The sequence below is a fragment of the Stigmatopora argus genome, chromosome 5 (assembly GCF_051989625.1).
Source record: "Stigmatopora argus isolate UIUO_Sarg chromosome 5, RoL_Sarg_1.0, whole genome shotgun sequence".
Classification (NCBI taxonomy): Eukaryota; Metazoa; Chordata; class Actinopteri; order Syngnathiformes; family Syngnathidae; genus Stigmatopora; species Stigmatopora argus.
Genome location: NC_135391.1, coordinates 9,471,548 through 9,491,055, shown reverse-complemented (window position 1 = coordinate 9,491,055; position 19,508 = coordinate 9,471,548). Strand labels below are relative to the sequence as shown.

At 35.0% G+C, this 19,508-nt stretch overlaps 1 protein-coding gene across 1 annotated transcript in view; it reads right to left on the bottom strand.

Moving 5' to 3' along the window:
- slc8b1 (solute carrier family 8 member B1) overlaps window positions 1-19,508 on the bottom strand; it is a 21,518-nt gene extending 2,010 nt beyond the window's left edge. The window contains exons 1-14 of the mRNA XM_077600221.1: window positions 19,431-19,508; window positions 19,204-19,356; window positions 18,304-18,535; window positions 17,160-17,312; window positions 16,290-16,342; window positions 15,980-16,037; window positions 15,781-15,886; window positions 15,553-15,720; window positions 14,296-14,409; window positions 14,155-14,226; window positions 12,940-13,070; window positions 12,724-12,865; window positions 277-398; window positions 52-205 (exon numbers count right to left, since the gene is read on the bottom strand). Coding sequence (XP_077456347.1) covers window positions 52-205; window positions 277-398; window positions 12,724-12,865; window positions 12,940-13,070; window positions 14,155-14,226; window positions 14,296-14,409; window positions 15,553-15,720; window positions 15,781-15,886; window positions 15,980-16,037; window positions 16,290-16,342; window positions 17,160-17,312; window positions 18,304-18,468 — 1,438 coding nt within the window. The 5' untranslated portion in view covers window positions 18,469-18,535; window positions 19,204-19,356; window positions 19,431-19,508. The remainder of the gene's footprint in view (window positions 1-51; window positions 206-276; window positions 399-12,723; window positions 12,866-12,939; window positions 13,071-14,154; window positions 14,227-14,295; window positions 14,410-15,552; window positions 15,721-15,780; window positions 15,887-15,979; window positions 16,038-16,289; window positions 16,343-17,159; window positions 17,313-18,303; window positions 18,536-19,203; window positions 19,357-19,430) is intronic.

Sequence of the window (19,508 nt, the reverse complement as noted above, 5' to 3'; positions counted from 1 at the left end):
AATTTGTGATTAAAAAAAATCAAAAATCTTAGCAGCACGGCAAGTGCTCACCTCCGATGCTGTTCCCCCAGGCCAGGAGAGTCAAGCCCAGGACGGTGTTACTGAGACTAAGCACCACGCCCAGCATGTGCAGGATACTGACCACTTCGGACGCCGCCGCGCTGATCAACACGGCGCTTACCACGAAGCCCAAAAGGGCAAAAATCTGCGTGAAGTACAATCTCAAATCTGTTCAGGCGGCGCAAAAAGCCAACCAACGGACACACACACACTCACCGGGTGATATTTGGGGGGGCACTCATTGGTGGTGCTGCAAAAGACGATAGAAGACAGGAAGAGTCCCAGCAGAAGAGTCAGCAACCACACAGGAAACTGGCCCTGGATTAGATAATTTCCAACTAGACAAAGCAAAAAATGTTTAATGTTGAGATATGGACCAAAAAAAACTGAAAAGCCACTAGAATTTTTTTCAGTAAAAACAATACAGACGCTCCCCTACTTACGAACATTCAACTTACGAACAACGGTACATATGAACATGTCTGCAAATTGCGTTTAAGTCCAAAAATGTTCGCAAGTCCAATTTTGTATTTCACGCCTTTTTCGGAGTAGTACTTCTTTCCGCCGCTAATACCGACGCCTGGCGCTGTGAGAGCTCAGCTCACCCAGCATCTACCTTCTTCTTCGTTGCAATGCGGAAGTGCGTGAATGTATCTCCAGTGTGCAAAGAACCTTTTTCATTTGTATCATTAAATATCTCATGCATCCAATATTGAATATGGTTGGTAAAAAGCTAAAGGCTTCTATTGAGGGAGTTGCAAGGAAGAGGCAAGCCATTTCTTCTGAAACGAGTGGCAATAATAACGAAGCTTGATGTGCGTGAGAGTGGTAAGCGTTTCACGGGCATTGAATCGTTCGACCGTCAGTACCATTTATAAACAGAAAGATCGAGCAGCAGGACCCAAATATTGAATGTTGCACAAAGTTTGCAAATCAATTGATAGTATAGTAAGGCTTATTTTCTTTAAAAACGACACAGTATAGTAAGGCTTTTTTGTCTTTAAAAACGACATAGTATAGTAAGGCTTTTTATTTACAAAAAAGACCATGTGTCGTAAGGCTTTTTTGTTTAAAAAAGACCATGTATAGTAAGGCTTTTTTGTTTAAAAAAGACCATGTATAGTAAGGCTTTTTTTCTTAAAAAACGACATAGTATAGTATGGCTTTTTTCCCCTAAAAAAACGACATAGTATAGCATGGCTTTTTTTCTTGAAAAACGACATAGTAGAGGAAGGCTTTTTCCCTAAAAAACGACATAGTATAGTATGGCTTTTTCCCCCTAAAAAACGACATAGTATAGTATGGCTTTTTTCCTTTAAAAAACGACATAGTATAGTATGGCTTTTTTCCTTTAAAAAGCGACATAGTAGAGGAAGGCTTTTTCCCTAAAAAACGACATAGTATAGTATGGCTTTTTTCCCCTAAAAAACGACATAGTATAGTATGGCTTTTTTCCTTTAAAAAACGACATAGTATAGTATGGCTTTTTTCCTTTAAAAAGCGACATAGTATAGTATGGCTTTTTTTCTTAAAAAACGACATAGTATAGTAAGGCTTTTTATTTACAAAAAAGACCATGTATAGTAAGGCTTTTTTCTTAAAAAATGACCATGTGTCGTAAGGCTTTTTTGTTTAAAAAAGACCATGTATAGTAAGGCTTTTTTTCTTAAAAAACGACATAGTATAGTATGGCTTTTTTCCCCTAAAAAAACGACATAGTATAGCATGGCTTTTTTTCTTGAAAAACGACATAGTAGAGGAAGGCTTTTTCCCTAAAAAACGACATAGTATAGTATGGCTTTTCCCCCTAAAAAACGACATAGTATAGTATGGCTTTTTTCCTTTAAAAAACGACATAGTATAGTATGGCTTTTTTCCTTTAAAAAGCGACATAGTAGAGGAAGGCTTTTTCCCTAAAAAACGACATAGTATAGTATGGCTTTTCCCCCTAAAAAACGACATAGTATAGTATGGCTTTTTTCCTTTAAAAAACGACATAGTATAGTATGGCTTTTTTCCTTTAAAAAGCGACATAGTAGAGGAAGGCTTTTTCCCTAAAAAACGACATAGTATAGTATGGCTTTTCCCCCTAAAAAACGACATAGTATAGTATGGCTTTTTTCCTTTAAAAATCGACATAGTATAGTATGGCTTTTTTTCTTAAAAAACGACATAATATAGTAAGGCTTTTTATTTACAAAAAAGACCATGTATAGTAAGGCTTTTTTCTTAAAAAATGACCATGTATAGTAAGGCTTTTTTGTTTAAAAAAGACCATGTATAGTAAGGCTTTTTTTCTTAAAAAACGACATAGTATAGTATGGCTTTTTTCCCCTAAAAAAACGACATAGTATAGCATGGCTTTTTTTCTTGAAAAACGACATAGTAGAGGAAGGCTTTTTCCCTAAAAAACGACATAGTATAGTATGGCTTTTCCCCCTAAAAAACGACATAGTATAGTATGGCTTTTTATTTACAAAAAAGACCATGTATAGTAAGGCTTTTTTCTTAAAAAATGACCATGTATAGTAAGGCTTTTTTGTTTAAAAAAGACCATGTATAGTAAGGCTTTTTTTCTTAAAAAACGACATAGTATAGTAAGGCTTTTTATTTACAAAAAAGACCATGTATAGTAAGGCTTTTTTCTTAAAAAATGACCATGTATAGTAAGGCTTTTTTGTTTAAAAAAGACCATGTATAGTAAGGCTTTTTTTCTTAAAAAACGAGATAGTATAGTATGGCTTTTTTCCCCTAAAAAAACGACATAGTATAGCATGGCTTTTTTTCTTGAAAAACGACATAGTAGAGGAAGGCTTTTTCCCTAAAAAACGACATAGTATAGTATGGCTTTTCCCCCTAAAAAACGACATAGTATAGTATGGCTTTTTTCCTTTAAAAAACGACATAGTATAGTATGGCTTTTTTCCTTTAAAAAGCGACATAGTAGAGGAAGGCTTTTTCCCTAAAAAACGACATAGTATAGTATGGCTTTTCCCCCTAAAAAACGACATAGTATAGTATGGCTTTTTTCCTTTAAAAAACGACATAGTATAGTATGGCTTTTTTTCTTAAAAAACGACATAGTATAGTAAGGCTTTTTATTTACAAAAAAGACCATGTATAGTAAGGCTTTTTTCTTAAAAAATGACCATGTATAGTAAGGCTTTTTTGTTTAAAAAAGACCATGTATAGTAAGGCTTTTTTTCTTAAAAAACGACATAGTATAGTATGGCTTTTTCCCCCTAAAAAAACGACATAGTATAGCATGGCTTTTTTTCTTGAAAAACGACATAGTAGAGGAAGGCTTTTTCCCTAAAAAACGACATAGTATAGTATGGCTTTTCCCCCTAAAAAACGACATAGTATAGTATGGCTTTTTTCCTTTAAAAAACGACATAGTATAGTATGGCTTTTTTCCTTTAAAAAGCGACATAGTAGAGGAAGGCTTTTTCCCTAAAAAACGACATAGTATAGTATGGCTTTTCCCCCTAGAAAACGACATAGTATAGTATGGCTTTTTTCCTTTAAAAAACGACATGACCATGTATAGTAAGGCTTTTTTGTTTAAAAAAGACCATGTATAGTAAGGCTTTTTTTCTTAAAAAACGACATAGTATAGTATGGCTTTTTTCCCCTAAAAAAACGACATAGTATAGCATGGCTTTTTTTCTTGAAAAACGACATAGTATAGTATGGCTTTTTTCCCCTAAAAAAACGACATAGTATAGCATGGCTTTTTTTCTTGAAAAACGACATAGTAGAGGAAGGCTTTTTCCATAAAAAACGACATAGTATAGTATGGCTTTTCCCCCTAAAAAACGACATAGTATAGTATGGCTTTTTTCCTTTAAAAAACGACATAGTATAGTATGGCTTTTTTCCTTTAAAAAGCGACATAGTAGAGGAAGGCTTTTTCCCTAAAAAACGACATAGTATAGTATGGCTTTCCCCCCTAAAAAACGACATAGTATAGTATGGCTTTTCCCCCTAAAAAACGACATAGTATAGTATGGCTTTTTTCCTTTAAAAAACGACATAGTATAGTATGGCTTTTTTCCTTTAAAAAGCGACATAGTAGAGGAAGGCTTTTTCCCTAAAAAACGACATAGTATAGTATGGCTTTTCCCCCTAAAAAACGACATAGTATAGTATGGCTTTTTTCCTTTAAAAAACGACATAGTATAGTATGGCTTTTTTCCTTTAAAAAGCGACATAGTATAGTATGGCTTTTTTTCTTAAAAAACGACATAGTATAGTAAGGCTTTTTATTTACAAAAAAGACCATGTATAGTAAGGCTTTTTTCTTAAAAAATGACCATGTGTCGTAAGGCTTTTTTGTTTAAAAAAGACCATGTATAGTAAGGCTTTTTTTCTTAAAAAACGACATAGTATAGTATGGCTTTTTTCCCCTAAAAAAACGACATAGTATAGCATGGCTTTTTTTCTTGAAAAACGACATAGTAGAGGAAGGCTTTTTCCCTAAAAAACGACATAGTATAGTATGGCTTTTCCCCCTAAAAAACGACATAGTATAGTATGGCTTTTTTCCTTTAAAAAACGACATAGTATAGTATGGCTTTTTTCCTTTAAAAAGCGACATAGTAGAGGAAGGCTTTTTCCCTAAAAAACGACATAGTATAGTATGGCTTTTCCCCCTAAAAAACGACATAGTATAGTATGGCTTTTTTCCTTTAAAAAACGACATAGTATAGTATGGCTTTTTTCCTTTAAAAAGCGACATAGTAGAGGAAGGCTTTTTCCCTAAAAAACGACATAGTATAGTATGGCTTTTTCCCCCTAAAAAAACGACATAGTATAGCATGGCTTTTTTTCTTGAAAAACGACATAGTAGAGGAAGGCTTTTTCCCTAAAAAACGACATAGTATAGTATGGCTTTTCCCCCTAAAAAACGACATAGTATAGTATGGCTTTTTTCCTTTAAAAAACGACATAGTATAGTATGGCTTTTTTCCTTTAAAAAGCGACATAGTAGAGGAAGGCTTTTTCCCTAAAAAACGACATAGTATAGTATGGCTTTTCCCCCTAAAAAACGACATAGTATAGTATGGCTTTTTTCCTTTAAAAAACGACATGACCATGTATAGTAAGGCTTTTTTGTTTAAAAAAGACCATGTATAGTAAGGCTTTTTTTCTTAAAAAACGACATAGTATAGTATGGCTTTTTTCCCCTAAAAAAACGACATAGTATAGCATGGCTTTTTTTCTTGAAAAACGACATAGTATAGTATGGCTTTTTTCCCCTAAAAAAACGACATAGTATAGCATGGCTTTTTTTCTTGAAAAACGACATAGTAGAGGAAGGCTTTTTCCATAAAAAACGACATAGTATAGTATGGCTTTTCCCCCTAAAAAACGACATAGTATAGTATGGCTTTTTTCCTTTAAAAAACGACATAGTATAGTATGGCTTTTTTCCTTTAAAAAGCGACATAGTAGAGGAAGGCTTTTTCCCTAAAAAACGACATAGTATAGTATGGCTTTCCCCCCTAAAAAACGACATAGTATAGTATGGCTTTTCCCCCTAAAAAACGACATAGTATAGTATGGCTTTTTTCCTTTAAAAAACGACATAGTATAGTATGGCTTTTTTCCTTTAAAAAGCGACATAGTAGAGGAAGGCTTTTTCCCTAAAAAACGACATAGTATAGTATGGCTTTTCCCCCTAAAAAACGACATAGTATAGTATGGCTTTTTTCCTTTAAAAAACGACATAGTATAGTATGGCTTTTTTCCTTTAAAAAGCGACATAGTATAGTATGGCTTTTTTTCTTAAAAAACGACATAGTATAGTAAGGCTTTTTATTTACAAAAAAGACCATGTATAGTAAGGCTTTTTTCTTAAAAAATGACCATGTGTCGTAAGGCTTTTTTGTTTAAAAAAGACCATGTATAGTAAGGCTTTTTTTCTTAAAAAACGACATAGTATAGTATGGCTTTTTTCCCCTAAAAAAACGACATAGTATAGCATGGCTTTTTTTCTTGAAAAACGACATAGTAGAGGAAGGCTTTTTCCCTAAAAAACGACATAGTATAGTATGGCTTTTCCCCCTAAAAAACGACATAGTATAGTATGGCTTTTTTCCTTTAAAAAACGACATAGTATAGTATGGCTTTTTTCCTTTAAAAAGCGACATAGTAGAGGAAGGCTTTTTCCCTAAAAAACGACATAGTATAGTATGGCTTTTCCCCCTAAAAAACGACATAGTATAGTATGGCTTTTTTCCTTTAAAAAACGACATAGTATAGTATGGCTTTTTTCCTTTAAAAAGCGACATAGTAGAGGAAGGCTTTTTCCCTAAAAAACGACATAGTATAGTATGGCTTTTTCCCCCTAAAAAAACGACATAGTATAGCATGGCTTTTTTTCTTGAAAAACGACATAGTAGAGGAAGGCTTTTTCCCTAAAAAACGACATAGTATAGTATGGCTTTTCCCCCTAAAAAACGACATAGTATAGTATGGCTTTTTTCCTTTAAAAAACGACATAGTATAGTATGGCTTTTTTCCTTTAAAAAGCGACATAGTAGAGGAAGGCTTTTTCCCTAAAAAACGACATAGTATAGTATGGCTTTTCCCCCTAAAAAACGACATAGTATAGTATGGCTTTTTTCCTTTAAAAAACGACATGACCATGTATAGTAAGGCTTTTTTGTTTAAAAAAGACCATGTATAGTAAGGCTTTTTTTCTTAAAAAACGACATAGTATAGTATGGCTTTTTTCCCCTAAAAAAACGACATAGTATAGCATGGCTTTTTTTCTTGAAAAACGACATAGTATAGTATGGCTTTTTTCCCCTAAAAAAACGACATAGTATAGCATGGCTTTTTTTCTTGAAAAACGACATAGTAGAGGAAGGCTTTTTCCATAAAAAACGACATAGTATAGTATGGCTTTTCCCCCTAAAAAACGACATAGTATAGTATGGCTTTTTTCCTTTAAAAAACGACATAGTATAGTATGGCTTTTTTCCTTTAAAAAGCGACATAGTAGAGGAAGGCTTTTTCCCTAAAAAACGACATAGTATAGTATGGCTTTCCCCCCTAAAAAACGACATAGTATAGTATGGCTTTTCCCCCTAAAAAACGACATAGTATAGTATGGCTTTTTTCCTTTAAAAAACGACATAGTATAGTATGGCTTTTTTCCTTTAAAAAGCGACATAGTAGAGGAAGGCTTTTTCCCTAAAAAACGACATAGTATAGTATGGCTTTTCCCCCTAAAAAACGACATAGTATAGTATGGCTTTTTTCCTTTAAAAAACGACATAGTATAGTATGCCTTTTTTCCTTTAAAAAGCGACATAGTATAGTATGGCTTTTTTTCTTAAAAAACGACATAGTATAGTAAGGCTTTTTATTTACAAAAAAGACCATGTATAGTAAGGCTTTTTTCTTAAAAAATGACCATGTATAGTAAGGCTTTTTTGTTTAAAAAAGACCATGTATAGTAAGGCTTTTTTTCTTAAAAAACGACATAGTATAGTATGGCTTTTTTCCCCTAAAAAAACGACATAGTATAGCATGGCTTTTTTTCTTGAAAAACGACATAGTAGAGGAAGGCTTTTTCCCTAAAAAACGACATAGTATAGTATGGCTTTTCCCCCTAAAAAACGACATAGTATAGTATGGCTTTTTTCCTTTAAAAAACGACATAGTATAGTATGGCTTTTTTCCTTTAAAAAGCGACATAGTATAGTATGGCTTTTTTCCTTTAAAAAGCGACATAGTAGAGGAAGGCTTTTCCCCTAAAAAACGACATAGTATAGTATGGCTTTTCCCCCTAAAAAACGACATAGTATAGTATGGCTTTTTTCCTTTAAAAAGCGACATAGTATAGTATGGCTTTTTTTCTTAAAAAACGACATAGTATAGTAAGGCTTTTTATTTACAAAAAAGACCATGTATAGTAAGGCTTTTTTCTTAAAAAATGACCATGTATAGTAAGGCTTTTTTGTTTAAAAAAGACCATGTATAGTAAGGCTTTTTTTCTTAAAAAACGACATAGTATAGTATGGCTTTTTTCCCCTAAAAAAACGACATAGTATAGCATGGCTTTTTTTCTTGAAAAACGACATAGTAGAGGAAGGCTTTTTCCCTAAAAAACGACATAGTATAGTATGGCTTTTCCCCCTAAAAAACGACATAGTATAGTATGGCTTTTTCCCTTTAAAAAACGACATAGTATAGTATGGCTTTTTTCCTTTAAAAAGCGACATAGTAGAGGAAGGCTTTTTCCCTAAAAAACGACATAGTATAGTATGGCTTTCCCCCCTAAAAAACGACATAGTATAGTATGGCTTTTTTCCTTTAAAAAACGACATAGTATAGTATGGCTTTTTTCCTTTAAAAAGCGACATAGTATAGTATGGCTTTTTTTCCTAAAAAACGACATAGTATAGTAAGGCTTTTTATTTACAAAAAAGACCATGTATAGTAAGGCTTTTTTCTTAAAAAATGACCATGTATAGTAAGGCTTTTTTGTTTAAAAAAGACCATGTATAGTAAGGCTTTTTTTCTTAAAAAACGACATAGTATAGTATGGCTTTTTTCCCCTAAAAAAACGACATAGTATAGCATGGCTTTTTTTCTTGAAAAACGACATGGTAGAGGAAGGCTTTTTCCCTAAAAAACGACATAGTATAGTATGGCTTTTTTCCTTTAAAAAACGACATAGTATAGTATGGCTTTTTTCCTTTAAAAAGCGACATAGTAGAGGAAGGCTTTTTCCCTAAAAAACGACATAGTATAGTATGGCTTTTCCCCCTAAAAAACGACATAGTATAGTATGGCTTTTTTCCTTTAAAAAACGACATAGTATAGTATGGCTTTTTTCCTTTAAAAAGCGACATAGTATAGTATGGCTTTTTTTCTTAAAAAACGACATAGTATAGTAAGGCTTTTTATTTACAAAAAAGACCATGTATAGTAAGGCTTTTTTCTTAAAAAATGACCATGTATAGTAAGGCTTTTTTGTTTAAAAAAGACCATGTATAGTAAGGCTTTTTTTCTTAAAAAACGACATAGTATAGTATGGCTTTTTTCCCCTAAAAAAACGACATAGTATAGCATGGCTTTTTTTCTTGAAAAACGACATAGTAGAGGAAGGCTTTTTCCCTAAAAAACGACATAGTATAGTATGGCTTTTCCCCCTAAAAAACGACATAGTATAGTATGGCTTTTTTCCTTTAAAAAACGACATAGTATAGTATGGCTTTTTTCCTTTAAAAAGCGACATAGTAGAGGAAGGCTTTTTCCCTAAAAAACGACATAGTATAGTATGGCTTTTCCCCCTAAAAAACGACATAGTATAGTATGGCTTTTTTCCTTTAAAAAACGACATAGTATAGTATGGCTTTTTTCCTTTAAAAAGCGACATAGTATAGTATGGCTTTTTTTCTTAAAAAACGACATAGTATAGTAAGGCTTTTTTTCTTAAAAAAACGACATAGTATAGTATGGCTTTTCCCCCCTAAAAAACGACATAGTATAGCATGGCTTTTTTTCTTGAAAAACGACATAGTCGAGGAAGGCTTTTTCCCTAAAAAACGACATAGTCGAGGAAGGCTTTTTCCCTAAAAAACGACATAGTATAGTATGGCTTTCCCCCCTAAAAAACGACATAGTATAGTATGGCTTTTTTCCTTTAAAAAACGACATAGTATAGTAAGGCTTTTTTTTCCTAAAAAACGACATAGTATAGCATGGCTTTTTTTCTTGAAAAACGACATAGTAGAGGAAGCCTTTTTTCTTAAAAAACGATATTGTATAGTAAGGCTTCTTTTCTTAAAAAACGACATAGTATAGTAAGGCTTTTTTTCTTTAAAAATGACAGCAAGTAAGGCTAAGAGAGTCGGAGAATAAATCTGACTTCTGATTCTTCACCTTCTAGTTGTTGCTGTGGTCCACTGGCAAAATCATTGGGTCAGAACTTGAGGTGGGAATCAGGACTGAGTTCAATTCCACTCGTTGCAATTCTCAAATTGTTTATTGAGGTAATGAAAAGGATAAATACAACTTCCAACTTTACAGTGGTGCAGTGGCAAAGACAATGGGTCAGAACTTCAGGTGGACTCAAGTTCAAATCAGAAGTGAGTTTGATTCCACTCTTTGCAATTCTCAAATTGTTTATTGAGGTAATTAAAAGGATAAATATAACTTCCAATCACATCATTTCAGAAGACACTGTGGTCCAGTGGCAAGAACAATGGGTTGAAATTGAAGTTGGACACAAGTTCAAATCTGGAGTGAGTTCAAGTCCACTCTTTGCAAATCTCAAATTGTTTATTGAGGTGATGAAAATGATAAATATAACTTCCAATCACTTCATTTCAGAAGTCACTGTGGTCCAGTGGCAAGAACAATGGGTTGAAATTGAAGTTGGACACAAGTTCAAATCTGGAGTGAGTTCAAGTCCACTCTTTGCAAATCTCAAATTGTTTATTGAGGTGATGAAAATGATAAATATAACTTCCAATCATCTCATTTCAGAAGTCACTGTGGTCCAGTGGCAAAGACAATGGGTCAGACAGACCTCAAGTTAGTGGATTTGACTGCCATGTGGGAGATGGGGTTCGAATCCCACTCTCGTTTGACTAATCACTACACTAGTAGTTCAGTAAATGGGTAATCCTTTTTTCATTCAAATAAAGACTTAGTCATTTTTTTCAGCAAAACAATATTTCCGGTCAGCCTTTGGCTGACCGGAAGACAGTTGGGAGGGGGGGTTCCTGGTGGTGTTCGACAGTCGGCCTTCGGCCGACTGCCGACACCATACAGTCGTTGACTGGCGACACCGGGACGTGAACCCTCGACACCCACGTCGCAGGCAGGTGACTTACCCACTACACCACGAGGCGGCCCGCCTATACATGATTGGAAGTGATATTTATCCTTTTCATTACCTAAATAAACAATTTGAGAATTGCAAAGAGTGGAATTGAACTCATTCCTGATTTGAACTTGAGTCCACCTGAAGTTCTGACCCATTGTCTTTGCCACTGGACCACAGTGACTTCTGAAATAATGTGATTGGAAGTTATATCTATCCTTTTCATTACCTCAATAAACAATTTGAGAATTGCAAAGAGTGGATTTGAACTCATTCCTGATTTGAACTTGAGTCCACCTGAAGTTCTGACCCATTGTCTTTGCCACTGGACCACAGTGACTTCTGAAATGATGTGATTGGAAGTTATATCTATCCTTTTCATTACCTCAATAAACAATTTGAGAATTGCAAAGAGTGGATTTGAACTCATTCCTGATTTGAACTTGAGTCCACCTGAAGTTCTGACCCATTGTCTTTGCCACTGGACCACAGTGACTTCTGAAATGATGTGATTGGAAGTTATATCTATCCTTTTCATTACCTCAATAAACAATTTGAGAATTGCAAAGAGTGGAATTGAACTCATTCCTGATTTGAACTTGAGTCCACCTGAAGTTCTGACCCATTATCTTTGCCACTGGACCACAGTGACTTCTGAAATGATGTGATTGGAAGTTATATCTATCCTTTTCATTACCTCAATAAACAATTTGAGAATTGCAAAGAGTGGAATTGAACTCGTTCCTGATTTGAACTTGAGTCCAACTGAAGTTCTGACCCATTGTCTTTGCCACTGGACCACAGTGACTTCTGAAATGATGTGATTGGAAGTTATATCTATCCTTTTCATTACCTCAATAAACAATTTGAGAATTGCAAAGAGTGGAATTGAACTCACTCCTGATTTGAACTTGAGTCCACCAGAAGTTCTGACCGTTTGTCTTTGCAACTGGACCACAGTGACTTCTGAAATGAAGTGATTGGAAGTTATATTTATCCTTTTCATTACCTCAATAAACAATTTGTGAATTGCAAAGAGTGGAATTGAACTCACTCCTGATTCCCACCTTAAGTTCTGAACCAATATTTTTGCCACTGGACCACAGCAATAACTAGGAGAAGAATCAGAAGTCAGATTTATTCTCCGACTTTCTTAGCCTTACTATACTATGTCGATTTTTTAAAGAAAAAAGCCTTACTATATACAGACGCTCCACTACTTACGAACATTCAACTTACGAACAACGGTACATACGAACATGTCTGCAAATTGCGTTTAAGTCCAAAAATGATGCCATACAGTGATACCGCATCATTTATGATGAAAAAAAGAAGAAAACTGTGCAATCGTCATTAGGTCGCTTCTTTTGGCCAGTTTCTAATACATAAATCTCTCTCTCTCTACAGTACTGTACATATTCTCTCCATTTTATTAAATGTTTTTTTTTCAGTACAAACCAATGCGTGTTACTTATACAAGCCTTAAACATACAAATGCACTTATATAAACCTTCAATATACTTATATCGGCCTTAAACATAAATTATAATACAAAATATAGCACTGAATCAACTTACAAACAAATTTAACTTATGAACAATCGCTCGGAACCAATTGCGTTCGTAAGTAGGGGAGTGTCTGTATTTGCAATACCTCATTTTCTTTCGCTTATCCAGGTAAAAAAAAACATTTAATAAACAGGCAACAAAATAATGGCTGCACGTTAGTAAGTCATCTTTTTAAAGATAAAAATGTTAGTCATTCTAACACTTTTTTGATAGTATTTACAAAGAGTTATAAATTTTTGCACTTACGTATTCCTGACTGGAGGGCGAGGACGCACGCCAGCGGCGCGGTGAGCAGATGAAGACAATTGAGCGGCCGTCTCCAGTTCTTGTCTTCCTTGTCGAGATCTACAACGGGAATGCACAGCAGCAGCATGACCTCCACGGGGGTCTGAGAGGCCGATGCCGCCCCTTAATAGCGCGTTCACAGCGTTGCCACTTTTTCCGATCGAGTCGTTGGCGCACCTTCACCACTTTGACAACTCGCCACTTCCAGTTTTTCCTCCTCCACTTCCTGTTGTCCACCGGGTTGATGGAAGTCAGAAAAATCTGCCAGGTGGACTCGGTGTACTGCAGGAGCGGCCTGTACTCTGACTCTAAAATACAAAAGATATGAACAAATATGCGACTGACAAAAAAAATGTCAAATGCAATTTTAACAACTAAAGTCAGGCTACCTTTGAATTGTTTCTCGTATGTTATTTTGGTTGTGAGTTGAATCGATTCAGCCTTGTCGTGTAGACAAAAGCATTTGTCGGTGTTTATCGTCGTGCTCGCATGCTCTTTTGCTTTAAATAAATAGTGTTTGAACTGATTAGTTGTGTTTGTTTGCTTTGGAATCCACTATCAGCGTTTGGGCCACCAGAAGGGAAGTGACCACAGGAGCCTTCTTAGTCATTGCAATTTTTCATGATTTAGAGCTCACGTCTGTTTTTAACTCCCAAATAAATCTGTTTTTTTCTAGCACGTCAAGTATTTTTCTTTTTACAATATAATGCTCATTTTCTCAAAAAGCAAACAAGATATGGCTTGTTTTTGCGCATGTACTAACAACAGTAAATAGGTGAACTGAAAAAATATATATGATATAATACAGCTGAATTGTTTAAAATATTTGTTCCGTGAAATTAAGGACCCATTTGAATGCACCTTTGGAGTATAAAACCTGAAGTTTTATTTTTAAATTTAGGTAAGAGATTTCTTATGGTGATAGATTCAAAAAGTATCCACCCCCAAATATTTTTTTAAATAGACATGTTAATGACATGATATATTATAATTCAGAATTTTATGATGCACATTGGACCATACGGGCGGTTTTGGAATGTGTATGAGATTGCGCATCATGTGATGGTCACATTTTTGTACTGTGTTATAGCTAACCAAAATTTCAATGAAAATCAGAATACTAAGTCATGGCCTGCCATTGACAGCAATAGACATCCAATCCATATGAACTACAATGTGGCGGTCACATCTTTGATCCACAGCCTACGGAAGACTTCAAATAAATGTCTTCTTTTAACTATGACATCAATGACGCCAATAGACATTCAATCCACTGAACCAGGAGGGTTCAAATGGATGGGATGTTTAAATGTATTTATTTATTTAAAAGCTACATAGTTGGACATTTCTAGCCAATAGCACTTCAAGAGTTATATGTCATGCTTTCCCTACCATATTCCTGTTGGTCTGTCCCAGCGAAGAGAGAGGGAGCGTTATCGTACGAGTCCAACGACTCAAATGGCTCTGTGGGAGAAAAAAAAAAACGCTTGAAGGAACTCGTCTCGTTGTCCGCGTAATTTGGGCGTGTTGAACCTTGAATATGCTGAGTGCCGTCCATCGTGGCGTTTTGCAGGCGTTTTTGCCGGCTGTAGACGTAGGCGCTGATGATGACCGTCAACACGTAAACTACATACAGGGACAAGTACCCTGCCAACACCAAATACACACAAATCATGGATGTCAGGTTCTGTGTGTTTTTGTAACGCTGCGCTCGGTTAAAAAGACGGCAACATTTTCTCATATATGGAGTGATCATTTTAGAATCACTTTTTTGGCATGTTTACAATATTTAGCAATATTTTTTTCTAAATAATAAGTGCTAAATCTAAATCGTAAATTTAAGTGTTAAATCTAAACCCTGAATGTCAATCCTACATGTTAAATTAATATATTTAATCGAAATCCTACATCTCTCAACTAAATATTTAGCCAATGTGCCAATTAAAGTGACTGAAAGTACCAAAAAGTATATAAAAGTTTAGTAAGGTTTCACTATCTAACAAATGAATTCCTCTGGCTTTTATTTTGTTACTTCTGGTTGCCGGTTGTTTGAATTTGCATATTAGCTCAATATTTAGTTGAGACACAGGATTTATATTTTGGATGTAATATTTCAATTTAGATTTAACATTTAAACTTACAATTTAGATTTAACATTTAAACTTACAATTTAGATTGAACATTTAAACTTACAATTTAGATTGAACATTTAAACTTACTACAATTTAGATTTAACATTTAAACTTACAATTTAGATTTAACATTTAAATTGAACATTTCAACTTACAATTTAGATTTAACATTTAAATTTACTACAATTTAGATTTAACATTTAAACTTACAATTTAGATTGAACATTTAAACTTACAATTTAGATTGAACATTTAAACTTACTACAATTTAGATTTAACATTTAAACTTACAATTTAGATTTAACATTTAAATTGAACATTTCAACTTACAATTTAGATTTAACATTTAAATTTACTACAATTTAGATTTAACATTTAAACTTACAATTTAGATTTAACATTTCAACTTACAATTTAGATTTAACATTTAAATTGAACATTTCAACTTACAATTTAGATTTAACATTTAAATTGAACATTTCAACTTACAATTTAGATTTAGCACTTATTTAGAAATAATGAAGTTCCAAAATATTGTCGTAAATGTGCAACCCAAAAAAAGTCACTCTAAAATGTTCAGACTGCATGGCGCTAAATATGAGAAAACGTTGCCGTATTTTTAAGCAAGCATAGCTTGACCAACCGCGCCCCAAATTACCCAGCGTTTCTCCTAGCGTGGTGGTCCCCCTGTAGAGGATGAGGTAGGTCCAGAACACGGCCACCATGTAGAAGATGACGTCACGTAGAAAAGGACGAGATGCCACGGTAAAAGGTTTGACCAAGGCCACGCTGCCCGCGACCACCGTGGTGACAAATATACCCGCACCTGGCAACGAGGCCGATCGTTGGCACGGGTGGGCGTTTGGCTCCCCTCCCCACGACTTACCGAACAAAGCTCCGACGGCCAGCCCGGCGGTGTGAGGGTGGGAGAACGCAGCGATGGCGCTGAAGATGTCCGGCGCGCCGTTTCCAAGAGCCAGGAAGGTCACGCCCTTGGTACAAACATTAGTCAAGGAAAAGCTTCAGGTACATTGAAGATAAAACCATTCAAGTGCATTTTATTTTTGATTTTGAATGAAGGATACAGCTACGTTGTGAGTGAGACGTAGACTTGTAGAGATGGCCGACAGGTTGGGACAGAAACTTGAGAGAAACACACAAAAAGGACTTTTAATATAGCAGCGCGGTCAATGGCCTGACGTAGAAAATAAAGGAACAAAGTCCACTTTCATAATGACACAAGTGAAGTGAAACAAATGAAAACATTACAGTCTAGTGCTCATGTGACCCGAGCAGTGGTCAGACAATGAATAGGTCAATTCACAGGCTCTATGGCTGGACGGAATCAATATAGAATATCATATCTGTGGACTAGAAACTTAAAGAGACACTTACAATTTAGATGCGATGAGGCCGAGTATGACGAACAAAAAGAGCAGCCATACAATCTGTGGAAAATCAGAGGGAAGAAATATCAGACGCGGTCTATTTTCTTTCCCAGGATACAAAAATTTGTACCGTATTTTCCGGACTATAAGTCGCAGTTTGTTTGTTTTAAATCATTTCGCCGGACTTGTGATTTATGTGTGAAATTCAATAAATTATTCATACATTATTATATTATTTCACGTTATCTGTACACTGAACAGCAAGAGGGCGCTCTAAGCATGTTGATTATTTCAACATTGGTGGTGGGAGGACTTTTGGCTTATCGCTCTCAAGGTTGCCACAGCGAAACAAAAAAATTGTAGTAATTCCTTTTTTGTTTAAAAAAAAAAATCAGCCTGTTGTTGCTTCTATTCTTATTTTCATTACTTTTTTGTATTTTTTATTTTAAATGCCTCTTAAGATGAATGTTCTTTTTTTTATTTCCAAGTAAAATTACTCAAAAAATGTAATTTAATACTCCAGTGCGACTTAAATTTTCCCTTTTATCGTTGATTTTCTTCCTGCTGAGACTTTAAACAAAAAAATACGGTAATTTTGAAAGCTTTGGTATCGTATTGGTATTTCCCCAAAACTAACTTATTAAAATCAAACAAATATGGATAAGTAAGATAACCCAAGTATAAACATAAAAGGTATTATGTAAACTGCCTATGTAAATAGTTCCGAGGTCTCGCAATGAGTGATGACAAGATGGACAAAAACCCGGTGTTGATAAACTGAAGTTCTCCAACTTCCTCAAATGGCACACGACATGTGCACGCACAACCACACACACGTGCACAAACAGACAGACAGACACACACATACGGGACTTACACAGAGGATGACTGTGAGTGGTGTAAGTTTTGGGGGAAGCAGACAGAAGACCACTTGAAGGTAGTTGATGAAGCCATCTTCTATACTGCAGTCCGGTGTGTTCTTGACAAACGTGCAGCGTTCTGCAGCACTGACGTTCATCACTTTATCACACTAAAAGCACAAATAAACACACACTTGTAAATACAATTTTTTTCTCTTTTTTCTTCTTCAGACAATCTCGTCGTTGCAGGATATCGTATTGTTATACGATATTCTGCAAAAATGAGATTCAAGGACCTTTGATCGATTTATTACAACATTATGAAAACTTAGCTGAAATGGACATGAAGCATAAAAAATACAATTAGTTTTAAATGTCTCACTATTTTACAAAGCAATATATTGATCCGCATCAATAAAGTGAGAAGCCTTTTTTTCCAATTTAGAGCAGATGTCCAATCCATTTAATATAGTAAGACTGGCATCAAACCAATAAATGTTCATTCGCTGCCATCCCGCCCAGCTCAAATAGAATGGGCACAAATCGCGATCAATGCTGGTCAAGTTAATCGAAATTGTTGTAAAAAAAACTATGAATGGAAATAACAACTTTATGATCTGAAATACGTTAAAAAAAAATTAAAAAGATGGATGCACTGGATGTGTTTCCTAGTTGAGTAAAAATTATTTAATGTATCTTTTTTGGTAAATTGTTTTATTATTATGTTATTAATAAAAAATCAATAAATGTACTTTAACATTTACTTTAACTGTAATTTTTTTGCAAGGAAGATATTAATCTATAATTATTTTGAACGATTACATTTTTATACTATACAATAGATTTAAAAAATGAATATCCACACACCTAAACGTGAATTATATCGATTATAAAAAAGTTATTACAGCAATCACTTCATCGTGTTTAGTGTACATTGCATATGGAGGTTTGTTTACCATATATTGCCAAATACTGTACAAGAGGGTACATGATTTCAACCTTCGTTGTTCGTGCCTGCACGTCATGTGACTAAAACCTGCTGACATTTTGGCTTCAATTTAACACGGATGTTTTCCCTAAAGACAGTTAGGAGACATTTTCTCCCGATAATCTCCTACGAGGAGTGAGTGACAGTTCATGTGCACTTGTTATCTCACCCACCTCGTCGTTGTTTATCGGGGGAGACATGACGGCCAGTGAAGCGTTTACGGACCCTCCGTTTACTTCAACACCTGTCCGGCTCTTGTAGTACACAGTCAAGTTCGAAGCGGCTTGCTGGAACAACGATGTCCCGATCAGAAGAAGCAACGGAGTAGCCACAAACATGACTATTTTGTTGTTATTGTTGTCGTCCTAGTCTTTTATCCAGGCGCCACGTCCATTCTGGTGACAGCTTTACAAGCAAGACGACAACAAACGTTCCAGACCTAAGCAGTTTTCAGCTAAAACTGAACCAAAAACAGTGTCGATCAACATTAAAATGACAAAAAAGGCCAATTTCCGTAAAACGGAACATTCGCACGGAAGTCTAGTTTGATTCTTTGACTGTCTTTACACATGCGACTGCTAAAAAAAGAAAAGAAAAGAAAAAAAGAAAAAAAGGTCCGGGAATTTGCTATGCTTGAAGGAAAGGTCCGCCCATCACAACACCAACTACGTATGCTGCATTCAATGACCTCTTGTAATGTCCATACTTAGCTCGCTTCACTCACTGTATAGATTCTATATACTATAGATAGAATGATTACTTCTAACTCAGTACTGAAAGATTTTATCTTTTATTGTTGGTTATGAAAAACATTGAGCAATATTTAATATGAAATGAAAACAGTATATCATACAACAGTATATATACTGAAATACTTTCATTTTATCTTTTACTATTTGCACGTTTTTCAAAAGTTAGTTTTTTTAGATATCATGACTATGAATGAACATTATAATATAAATTAACAATGTCTTCCACAATACTAACTGCAATGATTTCCATTGGTTACGCAATTAAATATAGATTCCATTTGTCGGATACGCCTTAAAAAGGGGTGTGTGTATGTTAATTACCAAAGTAGAAGTACAGCAGCCAACATTGTGTATCAGTTTCCGCCCTCCGTTTCCTGGTCATACACAAGAACTGAATCAACACCGAGTGAGGTGGCATCGTAGTGTCCTCTCGCATTATTTGATGCCACCACACAGAGGTCTTGTTCACACCACCTGAGAAATCAACATAAAAAGATGACAGATGCTTTAATCTTTCATTTAGTTGTATTTCTCGCTTTTTTTTCTACCTGAGCGCTGCATAGACATCAGCTGGAGACGCTTCGTTCCAACTTGCGTGGTCAATAAGAAGGACACCTACGACCAAG